The sequence below is a fragment of the Silurus aristotelis genome (assembly GCF_946808225.1).
Source record: "Silurus aristotelis genome assembly, chromosome: 2".
NCBI lineage: Eukaryota > Metazoa > Chordata > Actinopteri > Siluriformes > Siluridae > Silurus > Silurus aristotelis.
In genome coordinates this window covers 21,204,106-21,224,554 of record NC_139575.1, presented here as the reverse complement: position 1 = coordinate 21,224,554, position 20,449 = coordinate 21,204,106, and the positions used below count along the sequence as shown (strand labels likewise).

Here is a 20,449-nt window from a genome sequence, read left to right as displayed (position 1 = left end):
TACACAGAAACATTCATTTGAACCATTCTTTTGACCCACTTTCTCTTGAGATTATATTCACAGACAGATGCCTGGACATTTTCCTTGAAATTCACTGATATTCAGAATTCTCTGTTTCATCAATTATGGCAAGCCATTTTGGCCCAAATGCAGCAACATAAGCCCAAACGATGACACCACCACCATGTTTCACAGATAAGGATTACGGTTCCATTTCAGGAATTTGAGCTGCGTCGCAACGCTTTGGGAACCCTTTCGCGTACCGCTCTGAATCACTTTCAGTCTATTTTGGTGTGATCAAGCCTCAAAACATTGTAATCATTGTTGCATGTGATCTTAAGCAAACTGCTGATGGGCAGCAATGGCTTTCTCCTTGAAATCCTGTAATGCACATTGATGCATTGTTGTGCATGAAATGAATTGATGTAAAGGGGCAGTGAATATAAATGTGTATAGTGGGTGTTGGCAGTTCAACTATTCAAGTTCAACTATTGTCCAATGAGGTAATCCTAAGACTGGCTCAGTGCAAAGTGATGTCCCAACACAGTAATGAGATAGGCCGCAGTGGTGGGAGCACGGGGCTCATTTTCCAGAGTAAAGTATATACATTTTTTTTGTGAAAATCTGAATTTTCTTTTTTTTTATGGGTTCAAGCGCCACAGTTAATAACAGCATTTTCAGGAGCTTTCTTTAAACAGTAAGAGATAAAATTTAAATCAAACCTGCTGATGGGCATTCATCTGTAGAGAAAGTCTAGCAGTTCTGCACACACAGACACACAGGCAAATACAACTATCACAATCTGTGGTTTATGCTGCAAAAAGAATCAATCAATGAGGAAATTATTGTTAAAATGTCTCACTGAAGCAGAGTGTCTCTCTGTTCTGGGCCGAATGGGGTCAGACAGCTGTCGAGAGACGACTGTGAAGTCAAACACAAAAGCTTCTTAGGAAAAAAGCTGCAGGATTGGCAGGACTTCAACGTATTTCAGGACATCAGTTTCACAGAGAGCATTTTCTAATAATTGCTGTTTAGTAATTGAACTATTTGAACTATTCACCATCTGCTGACATTAAAGTCAATACAATCCCAAACAACCCTTTGTAAAAAATTAGTATGAATTGTATTGATTTTTATGACAAGAAAACTCATTCCCAATGCACGTGTTAACCCTTGGAGAGAAGCAGATGGTATATAGGAATAAAAAGGCTGAACTGTAAGCAAAATAATGTAAAAATCCCCTAAAAGCTTCTTTAAAAACCTCCTAAATTTATGATAGATTACTGACCTGGTTGGCTGCGTTGGCTAGTACTGCTAATACTTTCATCAAACCAGCTACTGCTGTATGTAAATGAGTCCTGTTTGTGTGGTGTACCAGCAGAAGACAGACTTTCCTGAAGCACACGCATAAAAAAGAAAACATAAAGGTTGAAATTAGCTGGTCATTTATTTTCAAAGCTTTCACACTGTGCACATTCACTTGAGAATAAATGACCCTGATTTCTATTACAGTTCAATGTTCCTGTAAGTAATAACACTAAGCTCATAAGGATTATATGGGTAATTGAGCATGCTGTCTGCATCATGCTGGAATGTGGTAGACAGAAAAATTGAGCTACCAGCCCTGTGTCATAGTCTTCTGTAGCTTCATTTTCCTGGTCGTTCTCTTCCACCACACTTGTGAAGCTGCTGGCATTGGATGAGGACCGAGATAGATCGTGAGACTCTGGAATGGAGGGGGCTCTACAGCACAGGGCCAAACTAGGAAGAAAACACATTCACATAGTTACTAACTACAGTCGTACACTTGATTTTATCTACATGTATCTATAAACAAGAACTGCTGGCACACTGGATATCAGGAAAGAATAGTACTTTTTATACATGTGCAATATTTAAATCAACTGTAGCTGCAGAAATATATGGGTTTGTTATCTTTTCGCACAGTCTGTTACATTTGCCACTGTATTTGACTGTGTAATGGTTGCCACTGCAGCCTCTTTTATTGTTCCTATTTTATTAATGATCCTATATCTTTATTAATTTATAATGATGAATATTTATTTATACTTTTTAAAACTCCATTTAATCTTATCTTATCTTATCGTACAGTTTTTTACTGTGTTGTACTTTATGTGGTCCTGTGTAGGGCCGTGCAGTCTCCAAGCCACGTGACTCGGAGAAAGTATACCGAGCTGTTACACAAAGTCAGAAGCAAACACTGAAAACACTGTATTGGCAACCACACCAATAGCAGGAAATTTTTAAACCACAATTACCCACATTGCATGACATCTCCTTGCCACTTCACAAAAATAAAGATGCTTGCAAGAATAGCTGGTGTGAAATCAGAAACATTTCAAGGGACTACATGAAATGTTTTGATAATGGCCTGCTCCCCTAGTGGTCAAAGCTAGTAATCTTCCAGAATCAAAAAGACACACAAATACAATTCACAGTGAATATACATGTACGTGTGGTCAGCCACACAGCAAAGTACAATGCTTCTGGGAAAACAAACCACCATTTATTATAAGATGTTCTAGTATTACAGACATACAATTTCATTCATCATTCTCACACACTTACTCACCTGGTCCTGGTGGTAGGCATCTCAGGTGAACTGTGATTGGAAGAGTTGTCAGTATTAGGCTCATGCAAGGCATGGCCACTATCGGGTATCTTTTGCGTGCAGGGAGACACCTCCCTACTGCTGCAATATAAATGAACATTTCTGCACTGTCACCATACAACAGAAAACAAACGTGGCTTTTCTCTACTGTTTTTACCTTTTCTCTTGGACTTCTTGAATATTCTCAATACCGATCGCACTGCTCCGCCTGGAACTAAATGGACCTGATTTCTTTCGGGTCGGGCTTTTCCCAGGGATGATCAGAGACTATGGAGAAAAAAAAACAGGAGCTTGTCAGATACAGCGCATCTGGAAATTATTCACAGCACTTCACTGATTCCACATTGTTTTATATGCATTTAATTCATTATTTTCCTTTAAATTCTAGCAGCAATACCACAGTATGACAACATGAAAGAAGTTTGTTTATAATCTTTACAAATTTATTTTAATTTAAAGATTGAGACATCCTGCAAAGACGAATGGGAGAAACTGCCACAGAAATAGGTGTGCCAAGCTTGTAGCATCATACTTAAAAAGATTGAGTTTGTAATTGGTGCCAAAGGTGCTTCAATAAAGTATTGAGCAAAAGCTGTGAATACACGTGGATTATAATTTGTTTTTCCGAAATCTAAGATTTCAAACAAACTTCTTTTACATTGTCATTATGGGGTATTGTTTGTAGAATTTTAGGGAAAATTATGAATTGAATCCAATTTGGAATAAGGCTGTAACATAGCAAAATGTGAAAAAAGTGCAGCGCTGTGAATACATTCCGGATGCACTGTAAAACTGTTTTTGCTAACTTTTTTCTTTTTTATAGGTTTTTCATATTGATTTGTGTTATATAACCACATTTTTGTGGCAAATATGACTATAGTTTAGCTCAGGGGTCACCAACCTTTTTGACACCGAGAACTACTTCTTGGGTACTGACTAATGTGAAGGGATACCAGTTTGATACACACTTTTAAAATAACAAATTTGCTCAATTTACCTTTAATTATATGTTATTATTAATAATTAATGATGTTCATCTATATTAGGGGTGTCAAACTCAATTGCACAGGGGGCCAAAACAAAGCACACTTTAGGTTGTGGGTCGAACAGGATAAACATTTATTGAACACACTAAAACAATGTTTTTTTAACATAAATATGAATAAAAACAGACAGGAATATTATTACAGAATAAATAAACTTAAACTTTAAATAACTTAAAATATTTTGCTCTCCATAAAAATATCTTCTGTCAAACACCAGACGCCTCACAGCTTCATCATGCAGCTCTTTAGAAACTCAGTAAATTCAGTAAATAACCAGCTGATGTGACTCTGATTTCTCCTCTGCTTTCACACCAGCTTCACTTTGTGATTTTGCTCTGGTGAAAAACGTCTGCTGAAATGTCAGATTCTTCTTTAACTCTTCTACTTTCTGGATCTTCTGCTCTGCATTCGGGTTTTTCAGCTTCTCCTGATGTTTTGTCTCGTAGTTCAGTCTTAGATTTAATTCCTTAATTACAGCCACATTCGCTCCACAAATAAGACACACGTGTTTACCGCCAGTGTCAGTAAACATAAACTCAGAATCCCATCGGGTTTTGAAAGGCTCTGTTTTTAGAATCCACTTTTCTCTTCACCACTGTGAGGCGCTGTTTCACAATAACTGTTCAATAGAGTTAAATGCATCAACAGAAGCTCGACTTGATCGACGCTGGAATGTTCCCAGGTAGTCTAGCGTTCGGTAAGGCAGCTGAAGCGCTGCATTATGGGATCTGTAATTAGTGTTATCAGCGCTTTATATCACCGGGCCATTAATAACAATAATAATAGATCAATATGAAATCATCTCGCGGGCCGGATTTGACACTGAGTTTGACACCCCTGATCTATGTGAAGACACTGATCATGTTAATGGTTTCTTACAATAATTATCAAGAATGATATAACAAGGTAGGAAACAGATATTTTTAGAAAAGGCTCGCAGGCGACTCATGTGGTCCTTGTGGGCGACCTGGTGCCCGCGGGCACCACATTGGTGACCCCTGGTTTAGCTGATATTCTATTAAAAGTATCTAAACTCTAGCTGGAATTTCCGATACAGCTTTTCTGTCTGCTTGCCAAATAAGTTGTCTGTTGTTGCCAAGGTATTTACTGCAACATATTAATGTGCTGAGCTCCATCTGCTACACTGTTCAACACACTGCCTGGATCAGTTTCGTTCCTTGTGACTGCTGTTGAGTTTTGACATGTCTTTGCATTTAATATTTCACCAATTAGATGTGGGACTCTACATGGTGCTCCTTATTAAATTTTTGCATGGTGCCAGAATTCTTCGGATCTTTATAAATCTCAAGGCATTTTTTAAAACCTCACCGTTTAAAACTGTAAAGATTTTGTTGCTGATTCAGTAGAACACTTTATGCATAATTCTACTGTAAATCAGAATCAATTATTTTCCTATCAGTGATTGAAACTGCTCAATTAAAAGTCAAGGTCAACAGCCAAAACTGCAGGTCACAGATGGCAGAGAGACTGGCACTTATCCTGGCACTCTGCTAACTGGCACTTTGCTAGAGCATCGCTGCCTTTTCAGGAAAAAAAAAGTCTTGTCTAAATATCTCAATGCATGTCAGTTTTCTAAATAATACTCACAATTCCAGGTGTTTTGGGGATATCTGGGGTATTATGAGTAAAGCTGCCACTGTGGCTGGTAGAGACAGTGTGAGACTTCTTGTTGCTCAGACCCATAGCATCCATAGACTGACTCCGATTACGAATTACTTTCTACACACAGAAATACACACTGTGAGAATGAGTGATAAAGTGAGACAGAATGTGCTGGGCGTTGAGGGGTATAAGGTGGATACATAAGTATTGGTAAGAAGCAGGTTGAAAGCAAGTGAACAAACCCTCCTGGGTTTCCTCTTCTGACACTTTCAAAACACACTTAAATAGACATACCTTAAAGGACTCAAAGAAACCTCCACCTCCACCACCTCCTCCATTCTCCAGTTTCTCATCTTCTCCTCCCATTCCCATCATGCATTGGCTGTTCACGTTTAACTCTTCATACAATGTCTCCAGCAGTGCAGCGCGTGTTCTCTCCTGCACACAAAAACAGTACAGGCTACAGGCTACTCACACAAAGTAACTCACATCGAGAGCTGGGTTAGATGAATATGTTTAAAATGTTTTCAACTTACATAAAAACAAATGCTGCAAATACCACTTTACTGTTTCATCGGAAGGAACATGCATGTGTGAAAGCGAGGTTAGAAAGCGTGAATTCTAGTGCAGTAGAGTGAGTTTTCACACACTTGCTCACCTCTAACTTAGCAAATTTCTCGGCTTTATAGCAGGAATACTCAGCATTGATGAGTTTTGTCAGAAGGAACTCGTGGAACTCTGGACTCTAGTCAGGAAACAGTATGTAAAGTTTCATATACTGATCAGCATATGCTGGTTGCAAAAATGACTAAAATATATAAATAACCACATAACCTCTTACTAAAATAATAAATGAACCAGGGGAAATTGATGGGTTTGAAATGTGTCTCACTTTTTTGAAAATGGCTGGGTCTGGGAGAGAAGGCCCAAAGAAGGGCACATCATCTCTGGAAGTCACTGATACCTGCAATAAAAGACAGTAATATTGTACTATGCCATATTATGCAGTGTGTGTGTGTGTGTGTGTGTGTGTGTGTGTGTGTGTGTGTGTGTGTATGTATATATATATATACTGTAATCTATACTTAAAATAAAGCATAAAGACAAATTCTTGTAAATGTTTTCAAGTAATTATGGTGTTTTAAATTACATTAATCATCAGGACACCAAACGGAACCTTTGCTATTTTTCCATATGGACGGTTTTAATTGCAGGATACACACACACACACACATAAGTATGCATAAGTACAGTAGTACATTAGGGCTTTATAAGGACAGAAGCATTGGGACACTATTTCAGCCATATGTGGTTCTTCCACAAACTTTCACCCCACACATCTGTATAGGACTTCAATAGGAGACCCAAACCCGTTTCAGAATGACAATGCCACTGTTCACAAACTAAGCTTATGTGAAAGAATGAGCTAAAATGGTTTAGCACATACAAATAATCTTATATTCAGGTGTAATACAGGTAGTCCCCGATTTACAATGGAGATGCAGTCCAATGACCAACCCAATCGTAACTTGAAAATATCTTAAGTCAAGACATACTGTAAATTACAGTACATAATTTCGCAAAACAGTGCAATATATGTATAATGTATACATTTTACAGTATCTATGTTTGTGCCAGCAAGTGCGTGTATTAGCGGCGGTTCATGAGCGGATGGCGATGCCGTATGCGCTCTCCATTACTGTCCAGTGACCCATAAAAAGAAGACAGACAAGAGCTAAAATTGGGCTTTGAAACACCAAAAACACAGAAAAAAATGCTCTCTAACACCGAGACATGTGAACTCGAGAGTAAGCCATCTCACATGAAAAGATTTACATTATACAGAATATTAACATTATACAGATTTTTCTTTCAGGTCCACAAAACAACCACACAGATTTGTCACCTTGTAAATGACGTTGTCTGTGCAGGCATTCTCCACTTGCACCACCACATAAGCATGCAGGAAATTGGATGCAATCATATCTGGCACAAATGGTGTGTTTTCCTCTTGAAACACAATAGCCACAATGTCATTTCCTATATGCCTCTTCCTCTGCAGCTGAAAGCAAAAAAACATTGTATCTTTTAGATTTTTTCTTATCATGTTCTAAAATTGATAAAGTAAATCAGTGGACCACACCATGAACAATGAAATTAATTATTAAAATCTTTTACAGTCTAAATACTAATATGAGATGGCTGAAGTTAGTTGACTGTATATATGAAAAAAGGCACAGCAGGAAATGAGCTCCTATGTATGTGAGCAAGTAACACTTAAAATATTGATTCAGTTAAACAATTACATAAAGACATTCACTAAAATAACATTTAAGCACCTACTGCGCATTTGACAGGTTGTTTTAGCCAAAGCGTAAATATTTTTCAACACTTTAGTCTGCATGCTAGCGTTACACTTATATCAATACACCAGCAGACATTTCTTGGCATAACCATGTGATAGCAAGGCCATGTAAATGGAAGGCAAATCTGGAGGAAAAGTCTGGTAAGGATCATACACCTGTGCATAGTTTTACCAGCAAGTGAAAGAGAAACACACACTGAGCTGTGTGTGTGTGTGTGTGTGTGTGTGTGTGTGTGTATGTGTGTGTGTGTTTGTGCATTAAAACCGAATGCTGAAAAGCAAAAGTAAATTACTGGGTGCTACAGTAGGTGTTTCCTGCAGATGCTGTACAGTTAATCCACTGTATGTTTGCTTCTAGAGCTGTTCTGGAAGTGTGTTTGCTATGTGGCTGTAGAAGCTTAATATTACCTGTGTCGAAACACTAGGGGGTGTTTACTCTCTGATTACTCAGAGAGAAGGTGCAGAAACAGATGGCTTGCAATGGCCTGTTGTTCTGCACTGTGTGATGTGGTGTCCTAATTAACCAAACATATGGGGATATGTGGTGACAGAACAACGCCCAGCTCTATAGACAGGTCAAAATAAGCCTGAAATCGTCACGAAGGAGCCACAGGAAATAGATTGTTCTTAATGTTTTTAGTGGATACACATGATTTTAAGTCTTGTTTTACATATGGCTTTAAGGCGAAATATTTTATTGACAGGAGCAAGACAAAGTGTTTAAAAACATAGTGTGAACAAAGCAACGCAGTACAGTTTCACAGATGGCCCAATAAGACTTTCCTTACCTGCTGTGAGTCTCCTTCAGTGAAGGGTAGTTTGGTGGACACATGGAACATAATCTCCTTGTTGTGGAAATTGTGATACACTGACTCAATTCCAGTCTGACCATGTGTAACATCAAGACCACCACGAAACCTGGCATATGGACATATTCAGAATGGCGAAAATGCATATTTTCACAGTAAATTGTCACACTGCATTCAAACCGATTTCTTAAAAACAGGGTCAGAAATTGCCATTAAATAAAATATAATTACATGACAATAGACACACTTGACATTTAAATTGAAAACAATTACCCCTTAAAGTCATGTAGCTCAATCTTCTCCCCCAAAAACTCCAGGAACTCAATAAAGGCTGGACTCTCCTCGTTGTTCCCAAAGAGCTCCTCTTCTGAGGTCTGTAGGAGACACAAACTGTTTAGAAACAAAGCTTTTCTGTATTCTCTTAAAACCAGAAAAGAAATAGCTGACGCTTATAACCTGGCCAAACTTCTGATAGATGACTCCAAATTTGAAGTTGTTGCTTATAACATGCTCATCAAAGGTTACGATTAGTCTGGAAGCCTGTGTGAACACACACACACGCACACACACACACACACACACACACACACACACACACACACACACACACACACACACACACACACACACACACATACACATATTGTCTGTGTGTCACAAGACGTGATGTGAAAGAGAAGATTTGTAGCAGAGACTGACCTTTGGGTAAAGGACTGGATAAAATCTGTCCACGTTTACTTCTTCACAAACAAGCTAAAAGAAATGAAAACTGTCAGTGCAAATGATCAAACACGATTTCTTATACTTCACAAAGTGACAGATGTGTTTCTCTTACCTTTGCCATTTGAATCACATTGGGGAACTCAGTCAGGCAGGAAATGGGTATCACATCATGGTAGGTTTTAAACTTTGACCTAAAAGATAAACACTTGTTTAATTTCCTTATTTCTCTTTCGATTCACAAAATTAGGAAAGATTTTAATACTTAAAATACACATCGTTGGGGAAATTACAGCATTATTTGAGGCAGCATGACTCATATAATAATCATTGACCCTGCCAAATTACTTTTATTGAGGTAAAAATTATCAGAAAATGTAATGATTATTTAAGTAAGAGAAGGTAAATGATAAATAGCTGTAGAAATACCAAGAGAAAAAAAGAGAGGTGGTTATAAATTGGCGGTTTGATGGCTAAGCAGCATGTGCTGTTGCCAGTGTATCCACTGTGCTGCTGCATTCAATGTGACTGAATGGAGATACATTTCATTTGAATTTCATTTCGAAATATTCTAAGATATCCTCTATGTTTCTCTTTCCTTTAGGATCTCCTGTCAGTAGATATTTGTCACTGGCCAATTTTCTGTGAAGTGTGATATACTGTGGTTGATCATGTTATTTTCTATAATTGAAATTATACCAAACACATTTAAAATAACGGCAAAAGCATGCTTGTTAAACAGAGGAATTAGAGAAACTGTTAATCTTTTTGATTTAAAAGTACAGTACAAAGGAGAACACCTGAAAGGAAAGAAGAGGTGGATGAGTCACAGAGGAGATGAGTGACAACAAGCTTTGTGTAGCACAGACAATGCAAGAATTTAAGGAGTAGAAGGAAACCGGAGAACAGAGAGAGAATAAAGAATGAGAATAGCAAGAGATGAGATTGTATGTATGTTGTGTGTGTGTGTGTGTGTGTGTGTGTGTGTGTGTGTGTGTGTGTGTGTGTGTGTGCACGCAAGTGAGTGTTACCTAAGCAGTAAGCGAAGGTGCTCTTGGTCCCCAATCACGTCATACTTCACTGAGAAGACAAGGTGGCCCAGCACTGAGTCCACAGAGTAATAATTAAAATGTTCCTGTAGGGAATTGAAGGTGCACATGTTCACTCACACATACTGTATAAAGTTTATATTTTTGCTGTATCTTGCTGTTTCCACTGCGTTATACAAAGTAGCAGGTAAATTAAATTATTTTTATATGTATATTTGTTTAGCTAATTATTTGGACCTCTGAAATGAAACATGCTAAAATAACTAAAATAGCTAAATTTTTAACTGGACAAAAAACCGACAAACATAATTTATTTTCTTAACACTCGCCTTGCTCAAAAAATGTTTCCTGTAGATTTTGGCTATGCTATTGCTCTCCAGTTTCATCTGGGAGGCTGGACATGGAGGTGGCTCCACTTGCGCTGGGATGGTACTGAGATCGTGATTGGTCCCCTCAATCCAGTAACCACCAAACTGTGGCAACAGAATCAGAGGAAACGGGGCTTTACGTCCCAGCACCTGTGAATCATTATGAAATAAATGTGTATTGATGAGCACCACGAAAAACAATATTATGACGTCTATGTATCACATTATTTTATTTTATTTACCTCATGAACACTTGGATAAGGAATATAATCCTCTTCTGTCTGTAAAATAAACACAAAAGAGATAACATAGTTCCATAATTCCAAATCCATGGGCATTAATGTTGAATTCTTCTCTCTTCTAGCACAGCTTTTTACTGGATTTTAAAATCTAGTTGTGGCGATTTGGCATTGAATCAAAAGAGCACAAGTAGTCGGGCACTGGTGTCAGAAGACCAGGCCTGGGGCAAAGTCTTCATTCCAATTTATTCCAAAGGTATTCAGTGGAGTTGAGAATAGGGCTCTGTGCAAGCGCCACAAGTTCTTCCACTCCAAACTTCTCTGTATGGAGTTCACTTTGTGCTCAGGGGGAATGTCATGCTGGAGCATGTTTTGGTCTCTTAGTTCCAGTAAAGGGAAATTGTAATGCTATAGCACTCAAAGACAATTTAGATGATTTTATGCTTACAACTTTGTGGAAACAGTTTCAGGGAAACCCATATATGGGTGTTAAAACCATTTGGCAAGTTTGTGGACAACTGACTAACACATCCATATGTGGGCCTTCCTTAAACCGTTGTCACAAAAGTCTCCAGTCCTTTCCAGTCCTCTACGCCCAACACCGTTCCCTGATCGAGCCAATGTTTTTTTTTTGTGGTAAAATCCCAGTTGAAATTCTTCTGGGAGATTGAAGGTTATATATACAATTATAACAACAAAGCGGTTGTAAATGTGTGTAAAGTTCAGGCATCCTCAAACATTTAGCCACATACTGGCTACATAACCAATCCTACCTTAAGAGGAGGTGGAAGTGTGCATCGCTGCTCATCCATTCTGCTGTTCTGTAAAGCAGAAAATAATCTGCAATTATACAAAGCCTTTTTTTATTTTAACCCACTCTCAACAAAACTGAGCTGTCAGCTTATTTGCAAAGCAGGCAGAAAATACATACATTTCATCTCATCTTTTTAGAATTTATATTACACAGGCAAGAAGCAGGAGCAAAAGCTGTATAATGTACAGAGACTGTACAGTGAGCAGACTAAAAAAATACATAGAAAGATTGAGAAAGTTACAAGACAAAATAAATAGAAGTGTCTTAAGAAGAAAGAGTGTCACCAGCAAGGCAACAGCCACAAAGTAAGGTGTAAGAAGTGACAAAAGAGCATGTATGTTCAGTCTATTTCTCGAGAGACTGGATGCAAACTCTGTTTACCTGCAACTGCTCAATCATTGCAAATAAATCAGAATTCTAGAAACCAATCAAGAAGAGAGAGAGAGAGAGAGAGAGAGAGAGAGAGAGAGAGAGAGAGAGAGATGTGATAAGATAAGATAAATGTTTTCCTTTTCAGAAACAATTTAATTTCTCAAAAAAACAGAAAATTTCTCCTGTAGGCAATCGCTCCTTACACTGACACTGGGTGAGCAGTATGAAATAAAAGCATGCACATAGATACAGATCTTCAACTGCTAGTGCATATTTATTTTTTCATTAATAAAAAAAACCAGGGACTATTAGTGATATTTCTGTGACTTAATTAAAAGTGATTATTATAGCCTGTATGTTTTCATAAAAGCAATCATAACACTAGCTTCTAAAACAGCTAATAATCCATAATCAGAGAAAGGATAATACCTAATAGAATTGTGATGGGCTTTAATAAGTACAGTAATTGAATTGTAAGGGCAGCTTTTAATTTCACTATTCGTACTCGTAATAATTAATGGGATGACGGAGTAGATCACCTCACCAAATTCACAGCTTATTGCCACAGCGTGATTACCTTTTAAAGCCTTAATACCTGATAATAATTCACAACCGTTTTCATTGTCTTGTGCCAGTATGCTTTTGCAATCTTCACAAGATGCTAAATCTGCTAAAAATGCTAAATGCTAAATCTGGGATTGTAACAGACTTGCAGAAATTATGGTTTTGTATGACAGCTAAAAAGTAAAGGTTTGGGGTAAAACCTGCTTTTAAATATGGGCTTCCCATTATAAACGTAGAAAGTTATTGAGGTGGATAGTAGTTTATAGTATTATAAATTAATTGGTTAAAAAATGGGGTGTTACTATAAATATAACAAAAAAAACCCCACACTTTAATTGAATCTTTAATGATGGTGGTAATGATTTTGCCAGGCATGTATAAAAATGTATACTGGTATAAATGGTCAGTGTGTAAATGCAGAAGTGAACATACATTTAGTTCATCCCGATAAGAAAAAGTACCTAATTGCTATTGTCTGCAGTGACAAATTGTGAAACTGTAAATCCAACATGCTTCTCCTTGTGGTCTGCTGATTCAGCTAAAAGCACTAATTCATAAAGTTTCCAAAAATGTTTTTAAAAATAAGTTATAAGGTTGCACAACATAAACAACAAAAGAATTACATAACCCCAGGATATGTCCATAATCTTATTACACAATGTACTCATGCAAGTGATTCACTAGTAGTTCTAAATGTCATTTTTTCACAAGCATAAAAAAACCTAATTGAAACTGAATCATCAAAGGTTCTTTTTTTTTTCCACCAATTTTTTAAAAGTTATACAAGCACCTGATAAATTGCACCCCAAGCTTTATGTGAGTTAGATGTTTATACAATATTGTCATTATACAGTTTATACAGTATCGTCATTTCATATGCATCCTTTGAATAAAAAGAAGCGTACACGAGAGAAATGTACTCACGTCACTGTGTCGCCTACGCTGACCTGCTGCCCTAACAGCTGGCCTCATGTAAATGAAAGATCTTCTGGCCATGATGAAGTCAGGCGAAGGAACCCTAAAGAATGAATCTACTGCCTGGTGCCCCTGTGTTGTGTTATGAGAATCAACAGCTACTGAGTGGACTGACAGCAATCACTTCCTCAAACTACAGATACTTCCCTAAACCTAGATTTGTTACAAAACATACAATGGTCACTCATACTAACAAAATGTAAGATTCATGGTATTTAAAGAATATGCACCAGAGCAATTCAGTTGTATAACACTGCAGAAATAAGCTTTTATTTATTATAATTTTTTTTACTTATTGGCCTTAAATTCTCCTGGGGTCAGCTTCTATAAGATAATGGAGGTGCTGTGCTGGAAGGCTGTATCATGCCACTGTTACCCGCTCAGAAAATATAAAATGCTTGGTAACTGTTGAATTCTTATCAATGCTGAATTTATTTTCAGACTATGTTGTAGGATGTGGCCCTAAAAGGCCTAGTTATTGTTTCTTAATTAAGCACCTAATTCATAGGTTTAAACAGGTTTAATACACAGTTTTTTCCTAATCTTACAAACATCTGATTTGAAAGCGCAACATTTATTTCTAAGTGTATGTAAAATACTGCAATTTACTAATACGAATACATTCTCTCCTTCACAGTAACAAAGGAAAAACAAAAAGAAAGATTTTTGCTCACAAGGCTTAGGGTGACCTGAGGTTACAGCAAAGCACAAGAATATAAACAGCATAGCAATAAATATGGGAAAAAGTTTTGCATACACGCCAAACATGAGATTTTCACAAAGCAATTAATGTTGTGATGCATTTCATTCCAGTTGCTAGAAAGTTGCATACTTTAAATTCGCTGTGACAGCTTCTGCTTCAATTTGATTTAGTAATGAGAATTGATTTAGATAAAATTTTATTTTCATTATTCATTAAAATGGTCCATGCAGATTGTGAGTCTATAATTTAGTAATAATTTGCATAGAAATTGCACAAGCCTTATATAATGTGACATTTTTCATACAATTCCACACTTTGGCGAGCCTACATGCCAACTTCAATTCCACTCCTGTCATCATCTTGAACACCACTTTGCTGTAGAGTACTATAAGTGAAGCTTTTTGCTTCAGTTCACTGAAAATAAAAAAAACTGCTTCACAAAAAAGCATCTCAGAACTGCAGCCTCTCAATTATTTTATAATACTTCTCTGACAGCTGTAAATGTGTCCTCGCACGTCCTCAGAGTACCCAGCAGGGGACTTTGAGCTGTTGTTAATGGATCTATAGGGTGGGAAGGCACTGATGGAGGGATAAAGGCGTTATAGGAAGTAAATGGCAGTGGTGGACGAAGTACACAAAGCATGTACTTATCAATTGAGAAAAGTTCAAAAAGTATGTGCCTCTAAATTAACTTCAGAAATAAAGTATGATGAGTTATTATGCCTATAATGTATTATTATCATTTTTATCACAAGACTTTTGCCTAATCAACTCAGTTTATGTAAAAAGACCCTGTTACTCTCAGCACTCCGATGTAGTAAAAGAATGACATTATTGAGTTAAACACTGATTGATATTTAATATTATCATGAGACCAAAACCTAACAAATAAGGCCACGGGTGCTGTAGCAAGTTAGAGTCGGGAGTTTCTTTTATCATTTATTCTTCTCAAAATGTTCTGCTTGATGTTGAGCCGACACTATGCTGTATGTTGGTGTTAAGTGGATACCACCAAGCGGCAATGGTGGTTTGAGCTTCAATGAAGCTCTGGGCAAACCACGCCATGACCCAACATCTCCCCTATTGATTAGTTTCAGCTTTGGAAAGCTCCTCTTTGCTTCAGCTACTGTCACTGGATGAGTAAGATATTCTCAGTGCAGTCCACAAATTTCGAGACATTTCTGAGAGCTCCATTTCATGTACAATCTTTCACCCTAAATGCATTTATTGCACAAGTAAATACATACGTAATTGTGCTCAATTTATTAAACTCTTAGAGCCAAAAACCATAAAACTCCTTGGTTAATTGTAGTTATAAGATACATACAACATCTACATCTTTATAATAGATGTCTTTTAAATGAGCCTTTTAAGCAACACTGGAGATTCTCCTTACTGAACTCAGTTCAGGACCTTTTCAGTACAATCACAGAAAACCTTTATGACATCACCTCAATTAAAGGTAATAAAATCAATAAGTGCCAGTTTAACTACAATCCTATTACACTAGTTAGGCTGTAATTGTTTTGTTGGTACACACATTATGATAAATTACAATCTATAAATTATAATGTTATGCAGCTGAAAGAAATATTGTTGCTATATGCATAAAAGCACAGCAGGCAACACAGTGCAACCTTATTGCTATACAGTTATTAGCCAGTTTTATTAGTTTATACTATCCTCATAATGAGAGGAGTGATAGAGCTGCATACACACCTTTATCTTTTGCACGTTTTCCCCCTACTTCTTTCCTCTTTTTTTCTGAATGGGCCTCCTGAGGGTTTAGACCTTTTTTTTAGTCATACATAATTTTAATTTGGGTTCAGCTCTCCTTACTGATTCCCCACCCCTCCTTTCTGAGTGTATGAGTGAGTGAACTTCTCCGGGTGATGGGTGCCGACGAGGTTCACTGACCGTGACATGATATAATAATTAACGCGACCATGCAAATGGGCGCAAATAACAAAACAAAACAATGATTGAATGATTTTTCTTTTCTGTGGATGCCCCGTGCCACCCCTGAGAAGATGCCCATGTCGCCTTTGCCTTAATCCACCACTGCCAAAACACATCAAACAAGATGAAATCTTAAAGCTGCAAACTCAAAATCTTACTTCACAAGAAAATGCAATCTTTCTGTCACTTTTGTTCTTTCATATTCATATGAACTAATTTGATGGACACAACTGTACAAAGTATTCAGAGTACAACATATTTTTTGCATTTAATTTAATGATAAATTACACCCCCAGTCTAGCTGTCCTTAGGTCTACCACAAAACTAAACCTAAATGTAAAATCTTGCTAAGACTAGTCCATGCCTCTAAGGTGACTCTCCTTTTAGCAAAGAAACAAGGATAAAGTAAAGAAGTGTTGAAAATGAAGAGAATGTTGAATAGAATTAAAGAAAGAAGGAGGAGGCTCAGCTACTGACTGAAAACAAAAAAAAAAGAAAAGAAAATGTGTCTTACCTTCAGAAGTGCAGAAAGAGGGGAGAGGTGTAACGAGTGGGTCAAGTGCGAAGACTCTAACGTGTGAGATTTTTGAGAGATTCTGCCATCATTTTTCCTGCGGAAAGTGAAAACACACAACTCTTAAACACAAAAGCCATCATTTCTAGTCTATATATAACATTACATAGCATAATCTATAATATGATACACATGAGTATATTTGATATTATTTACAGAAAGCTATAATAAGCAGATGAATAGAGGAATAAGCTCTTCATTTTTCCTCATTGTCCACTGTATAGTTCATAGTGTCAAAAAGCTCTATTATTAGCTGAAATTTGAATCCAGTGGCTTAACACAAATGCAATATTTCATACAGCACTATAACCTAGTAACTAGCACTGTCACTTGTTGTATGCAGTGCACTAGACTGGCCTAGAAGGTACCAATTAATCACTTCATAAGATAATCGCTTTAGTCACCTGCATAGCCACAAAATGAAAAATGTGACTAGCAAACGTGATTCAATTTTACAAGCACACAAATACACACACACAAATTGTAAATACACACAACCAAATAACTGGGAATAAACATGAAAGGCAGTGAGGCATAAATATTTGGTGCGTCATACATATTTGCATTTGACAAATGATTTTGCACGACTCAGTAGGACCCCATTAAACACATTCTGGCTGCAAATAAATCACTGTCAGTGTAAGGATTACATCAGAACAGAAGAGACAGAAGTGCACTAATGATCTGATGCATACTGATAGTATTTAGTGATGTTGCTACCTGATTATTTGTAGACTAAAAACCGTACCGTCTGCCTGTGTGTGCAATTTAATACTGAAAACAATTTGCAACATTCACTGTATACCAATGGAATATTGTTGTAACACTACATAGATTAAGTGTCTCAACACTCGGGCAATGAATTCGAGCCAGCAGCACAAAAACATTTTCAAGCCAGTAGCACATATCTAATTTTTGATCCAGTGTGGTTGAGTCTGTGCTCAGTGTAGCCTCAGATGCCTATTCTTGGCTGGCAGGAGTGAAATCTAATATGGTATTTCTCTGCTGTAGCTTATCGACCTCAAGGTTTGATACGTTGTGCATTCTAAGTTGCTTTTCTTCTCACCACTGTTAAAAGTGCTTATTTGAGTTAGTACATACTTCCTGTAAACTCAATCTAATCTGGTCATTCAATATGTTTTAGCCGGGAGAGCAGTCACTCACAGAAAGACCTTCTCTTTTTCTATATGTGCATGATTTTATGAATTGTGCTGGTGCCGCATGTTTGGCCGAGTGAAAAGCTGCATAGCTGAGCAAGTGTGCAAGTGATCCTAAGTGACTACTGAGTGTATGTTACTTGGATGACATGGTTGTCCTGTGTTTTTATATCTGGAATAAAAAAAATTGAGTAGTCAAGGCTCAGAATAACAAGAAAAATAAGGTCTATTTGGATTTTGCCCAAATAGTCTGAAAAAAAAGATTGGAAAGAAAAACTTGGAATCTGAAAGACTCTGAATGGTCTGCCCAGAATATCCTGACCCTGAATCCCACACATAAAAATGTATTCATCTTTTAAACTTAAAAGTTGCAATCGCTATGACAGCTGAGGTACTAGTGCAGCATGTCTGAATACAAGTGGAACAGGTGGATAAAAAGATGCAGAAGTGGGGGCGTTTATGGGTGTCTATAAGTATGTGGCATTAGAATTTGAATTTTTTTGTTCAGCCAAAATTTCATCATGTATTTTAGTGCTTTTCGTTCAGAAATCAGTTCAGAAGCATATTTAATAAATATGCTACAATCAACACAAGAATGTCTCTGTATTTTCTCAGCCTAGATACGGTTTTATTGCCGATAAATCATTTGCAAATACACAAAGCAATTTAACCCTTCACAAAATACAGTCTATGCAAAGTAGTGCTACTCTGAGGACTTCAGTCAGCAGCACCTGCACATATAAATGATTGTAATCGTGTTTGAAAGAATTAGCAATGAGATTTGTGTGATGTAAGTGTGTGTACCAGAGCTGTACATCATAAAATGTATGTCATGATAAAACAGAAAAAAGATCATTCTTATGTGCATATTATGCATATTATGTGCATATTGCAACATACTGCAGATACCCGTAGATCTGTATTAACCCTTTAAACTCTCAAGATAGATTCACACTTCTCACTCTCATAAACACATACTGTACCTTTCCTCATGAATTTAACTGCACATCAGTCACTACACAACTGCACAATAACTAAGGCTTAATACGAAGCCAAAGGTGTTGCAGAGTAACACAAAAAATATAGAAATGTACCCCCCCTCTCTCTAATAAACAGTATCTCACAAAAGTGAGTACACACCTCACATTTCAGAAACGATTTTAGTATTTCTTCGCAAGGGACAAAACTATAGAAATGAAACTTGGATATATTTTAGAGTAGTCAGTGTGCAGCTTGTAGAGCAGTACAGAATTACTGTCCTCTGAAAATAACTCAACATACAACCTTTATTGTCAAAATATCAAAATGTACAATAAGTAAAAAGACAAAACAAAAGTGAGTACACCCTAAGTGAACATGTCAAAACTGTGTCCAAAGTGTCAGCATTTTGTGTGAGCACCATTGTTATCTAACACTGCCTCAATCCTCCTGAGCATGGGATTCAAGAGCTGCACAGGTTGTTCCTGGGATCCTCTTCCACTTAATGACAGCATGGAGCTGCTGGATGTTAGATACATGGTGCTTTTTCACCTTCCACTTGAGGATGACCCACAGGTCAATAGGGTTCAGCTCTGAAGACATACTTGGCCATTTCATCACCTTTAGCTTCCTCAGCAAGGCAGTTGTCATCTTAGCGGTGTGTTTGGGGTCGTTATTATGTTGGAAAACTGCCTTTCTGCGCAGTTCCTGAAGAGAAGGCATAATGATCTGCTTCAGAATGTCACAGTGCATGTTGGAATCTATGTTTTCCCTCAATGAACCGCAGCTTCACAGTACCAGCAGCACTCATGTAGCCAGAGACCATGATGTTACCACCACCATGCTTGACTGTAAGCAAGACACAGTTTTGTTGATACTTCTCAGGTCAACACCACACATGCTGGACACCATTTGGGCCAAACAAGTTTATCTTAGTCTCATCAGACCACAGGACATGGTTCCAGTAATTCATGATCTTAGACAGGTTGTCTTCAGCAAACTGTTGCAGGCTTTCTTGTGAGCCAGCTTTCTTTCCTTCTGGGATGATGGCCATGCAAATCAACTTGTTGCAGTGTTTAGCATATGTTCTGAGTACTGACAAGCAGACTATGCTGGCAGCAATCATGATGCGTCTGTTTTTTTTTTAATCCAGCTTCTGCACCTGACGCATAGCACGAGGACTCAACGTATTTGATCGACCCTTGCGAGGCCTGTTCCTAGTGGAAACCATCTTGGAAAACCTCTGTATGACCCTGGCTACTGTACTGCAACTCAGTTTCAGGCCCATCTTTGTAAAGAGCAACGGTTCTAATGTTTAAATCCCCAGAGAGTTCTTTGCCATGTTGAACATCCAGTGGTCAGTATGAGAGAATTGTACTGCACGTACAGCTTTTATCACTGAGGGTTTACACACTCTTGTTGCCAGTTATTTAGACTGTATGTTGTTATTTTTAGAGGACAGTAAATCTGTACTGCTATACAAACTGACTACATATTGACTA

The 20,449-nt window shown here is 37.5% G+C and overlaps 1 protein-coding gene across 11 annotated transcripts in view; it reads right to left on the bottom strand.

Annotated features, from left to right (window-relative positions):
• The window catches only part of rap1gapb (RAP1 GTPase activating protein b), a 63,732-nt gene that overhangs the window by 2,223 nt on the left and 41,060 nt on the right, over positions 1-20,449 (bottom strand). For 3 of the 11 annotated variants that reach the window (XM_083529840.1, XM_083529841.1, XM_083529834.1), the window contains 22 exons: positions 16,753-16,849; positions 12,047-12,082; positions 11,625-11,672; positions 10,855-10,893; positions 10,574-10,762; positions 10,227-10,330; positions 9,311-9,389; positions 9,175-9,228; positions 8,932-9,015; positions 8,749-8,849; positions 8,455-8,584; positions 7,208-7,363; positions 6,194-6,265; positions 5,960-6,046; positions 5,596-5,739; positions 5,287-5,418; positions 2,790-2,899; positions 2,594-2,713; positions 1,620-1,761; positions 1,289-1,394; positions 863-921; positions 723-762 (listed from right to left, as the gene is read on the bottom strand). In XM_083529840.1, the coding sequence (XP_083385966.1) occupies positions 754-762; positions 863-921; positions 1,289-1,394; positions 1,620-1,761; positions 2,594-2,713; positions 2,790-2,899; positions 5,287-5,418; positions 5,596-5,739; positions 5,960-6,046; positions 6,194-6,265; positions 7,208-7,363; positions 8,455-8,584; positions 8,749-8,849; positions 8,932-9,015; positions 9,175-9,228; positions 9,311-9,389; positions 10,227-10,330; positions 10,574-10,762; positions 10,855-10,893; positions 11,625-11,672; positions 12,047-12,064 (1,983 nt within the window). In that variant the 5' untranslated portion in view covers positions 12,065-12,082; positions 16,753-16,849 and the 3' untranslated portion in view covers positions 723-753. Of the gene's footprint in view, positions 1-722; positions 763-862; positions 922-1,288; positions 1,395-1,619; positions 1,762-2,593; positions 2,714-2,789; positions 2,900-5,286; positions 5,419-5,595; positions 5,740-5,959; positions 6,047-6,193; positions 6,266-7,207; positions 7,364-8,454; positions 8,585-8,748; positions 8,850-8,931; positions 9,016-9,174; positions 9,229-9,310; positions 9,390-10,226; positions 10,331-10,573; positions 10,763-10,854; positions 10,894-11,624; positions 11,673-12,046; positions 12,083-13,525; positions 13,775-16,752; positions 16,850-20,449 lie in introns of those variants that run through there. The other 8 variants (XM_083529843.1, XM_083529844.1, XM_083529838.1 and 5 more) reach the window with 5 other exon arrangements.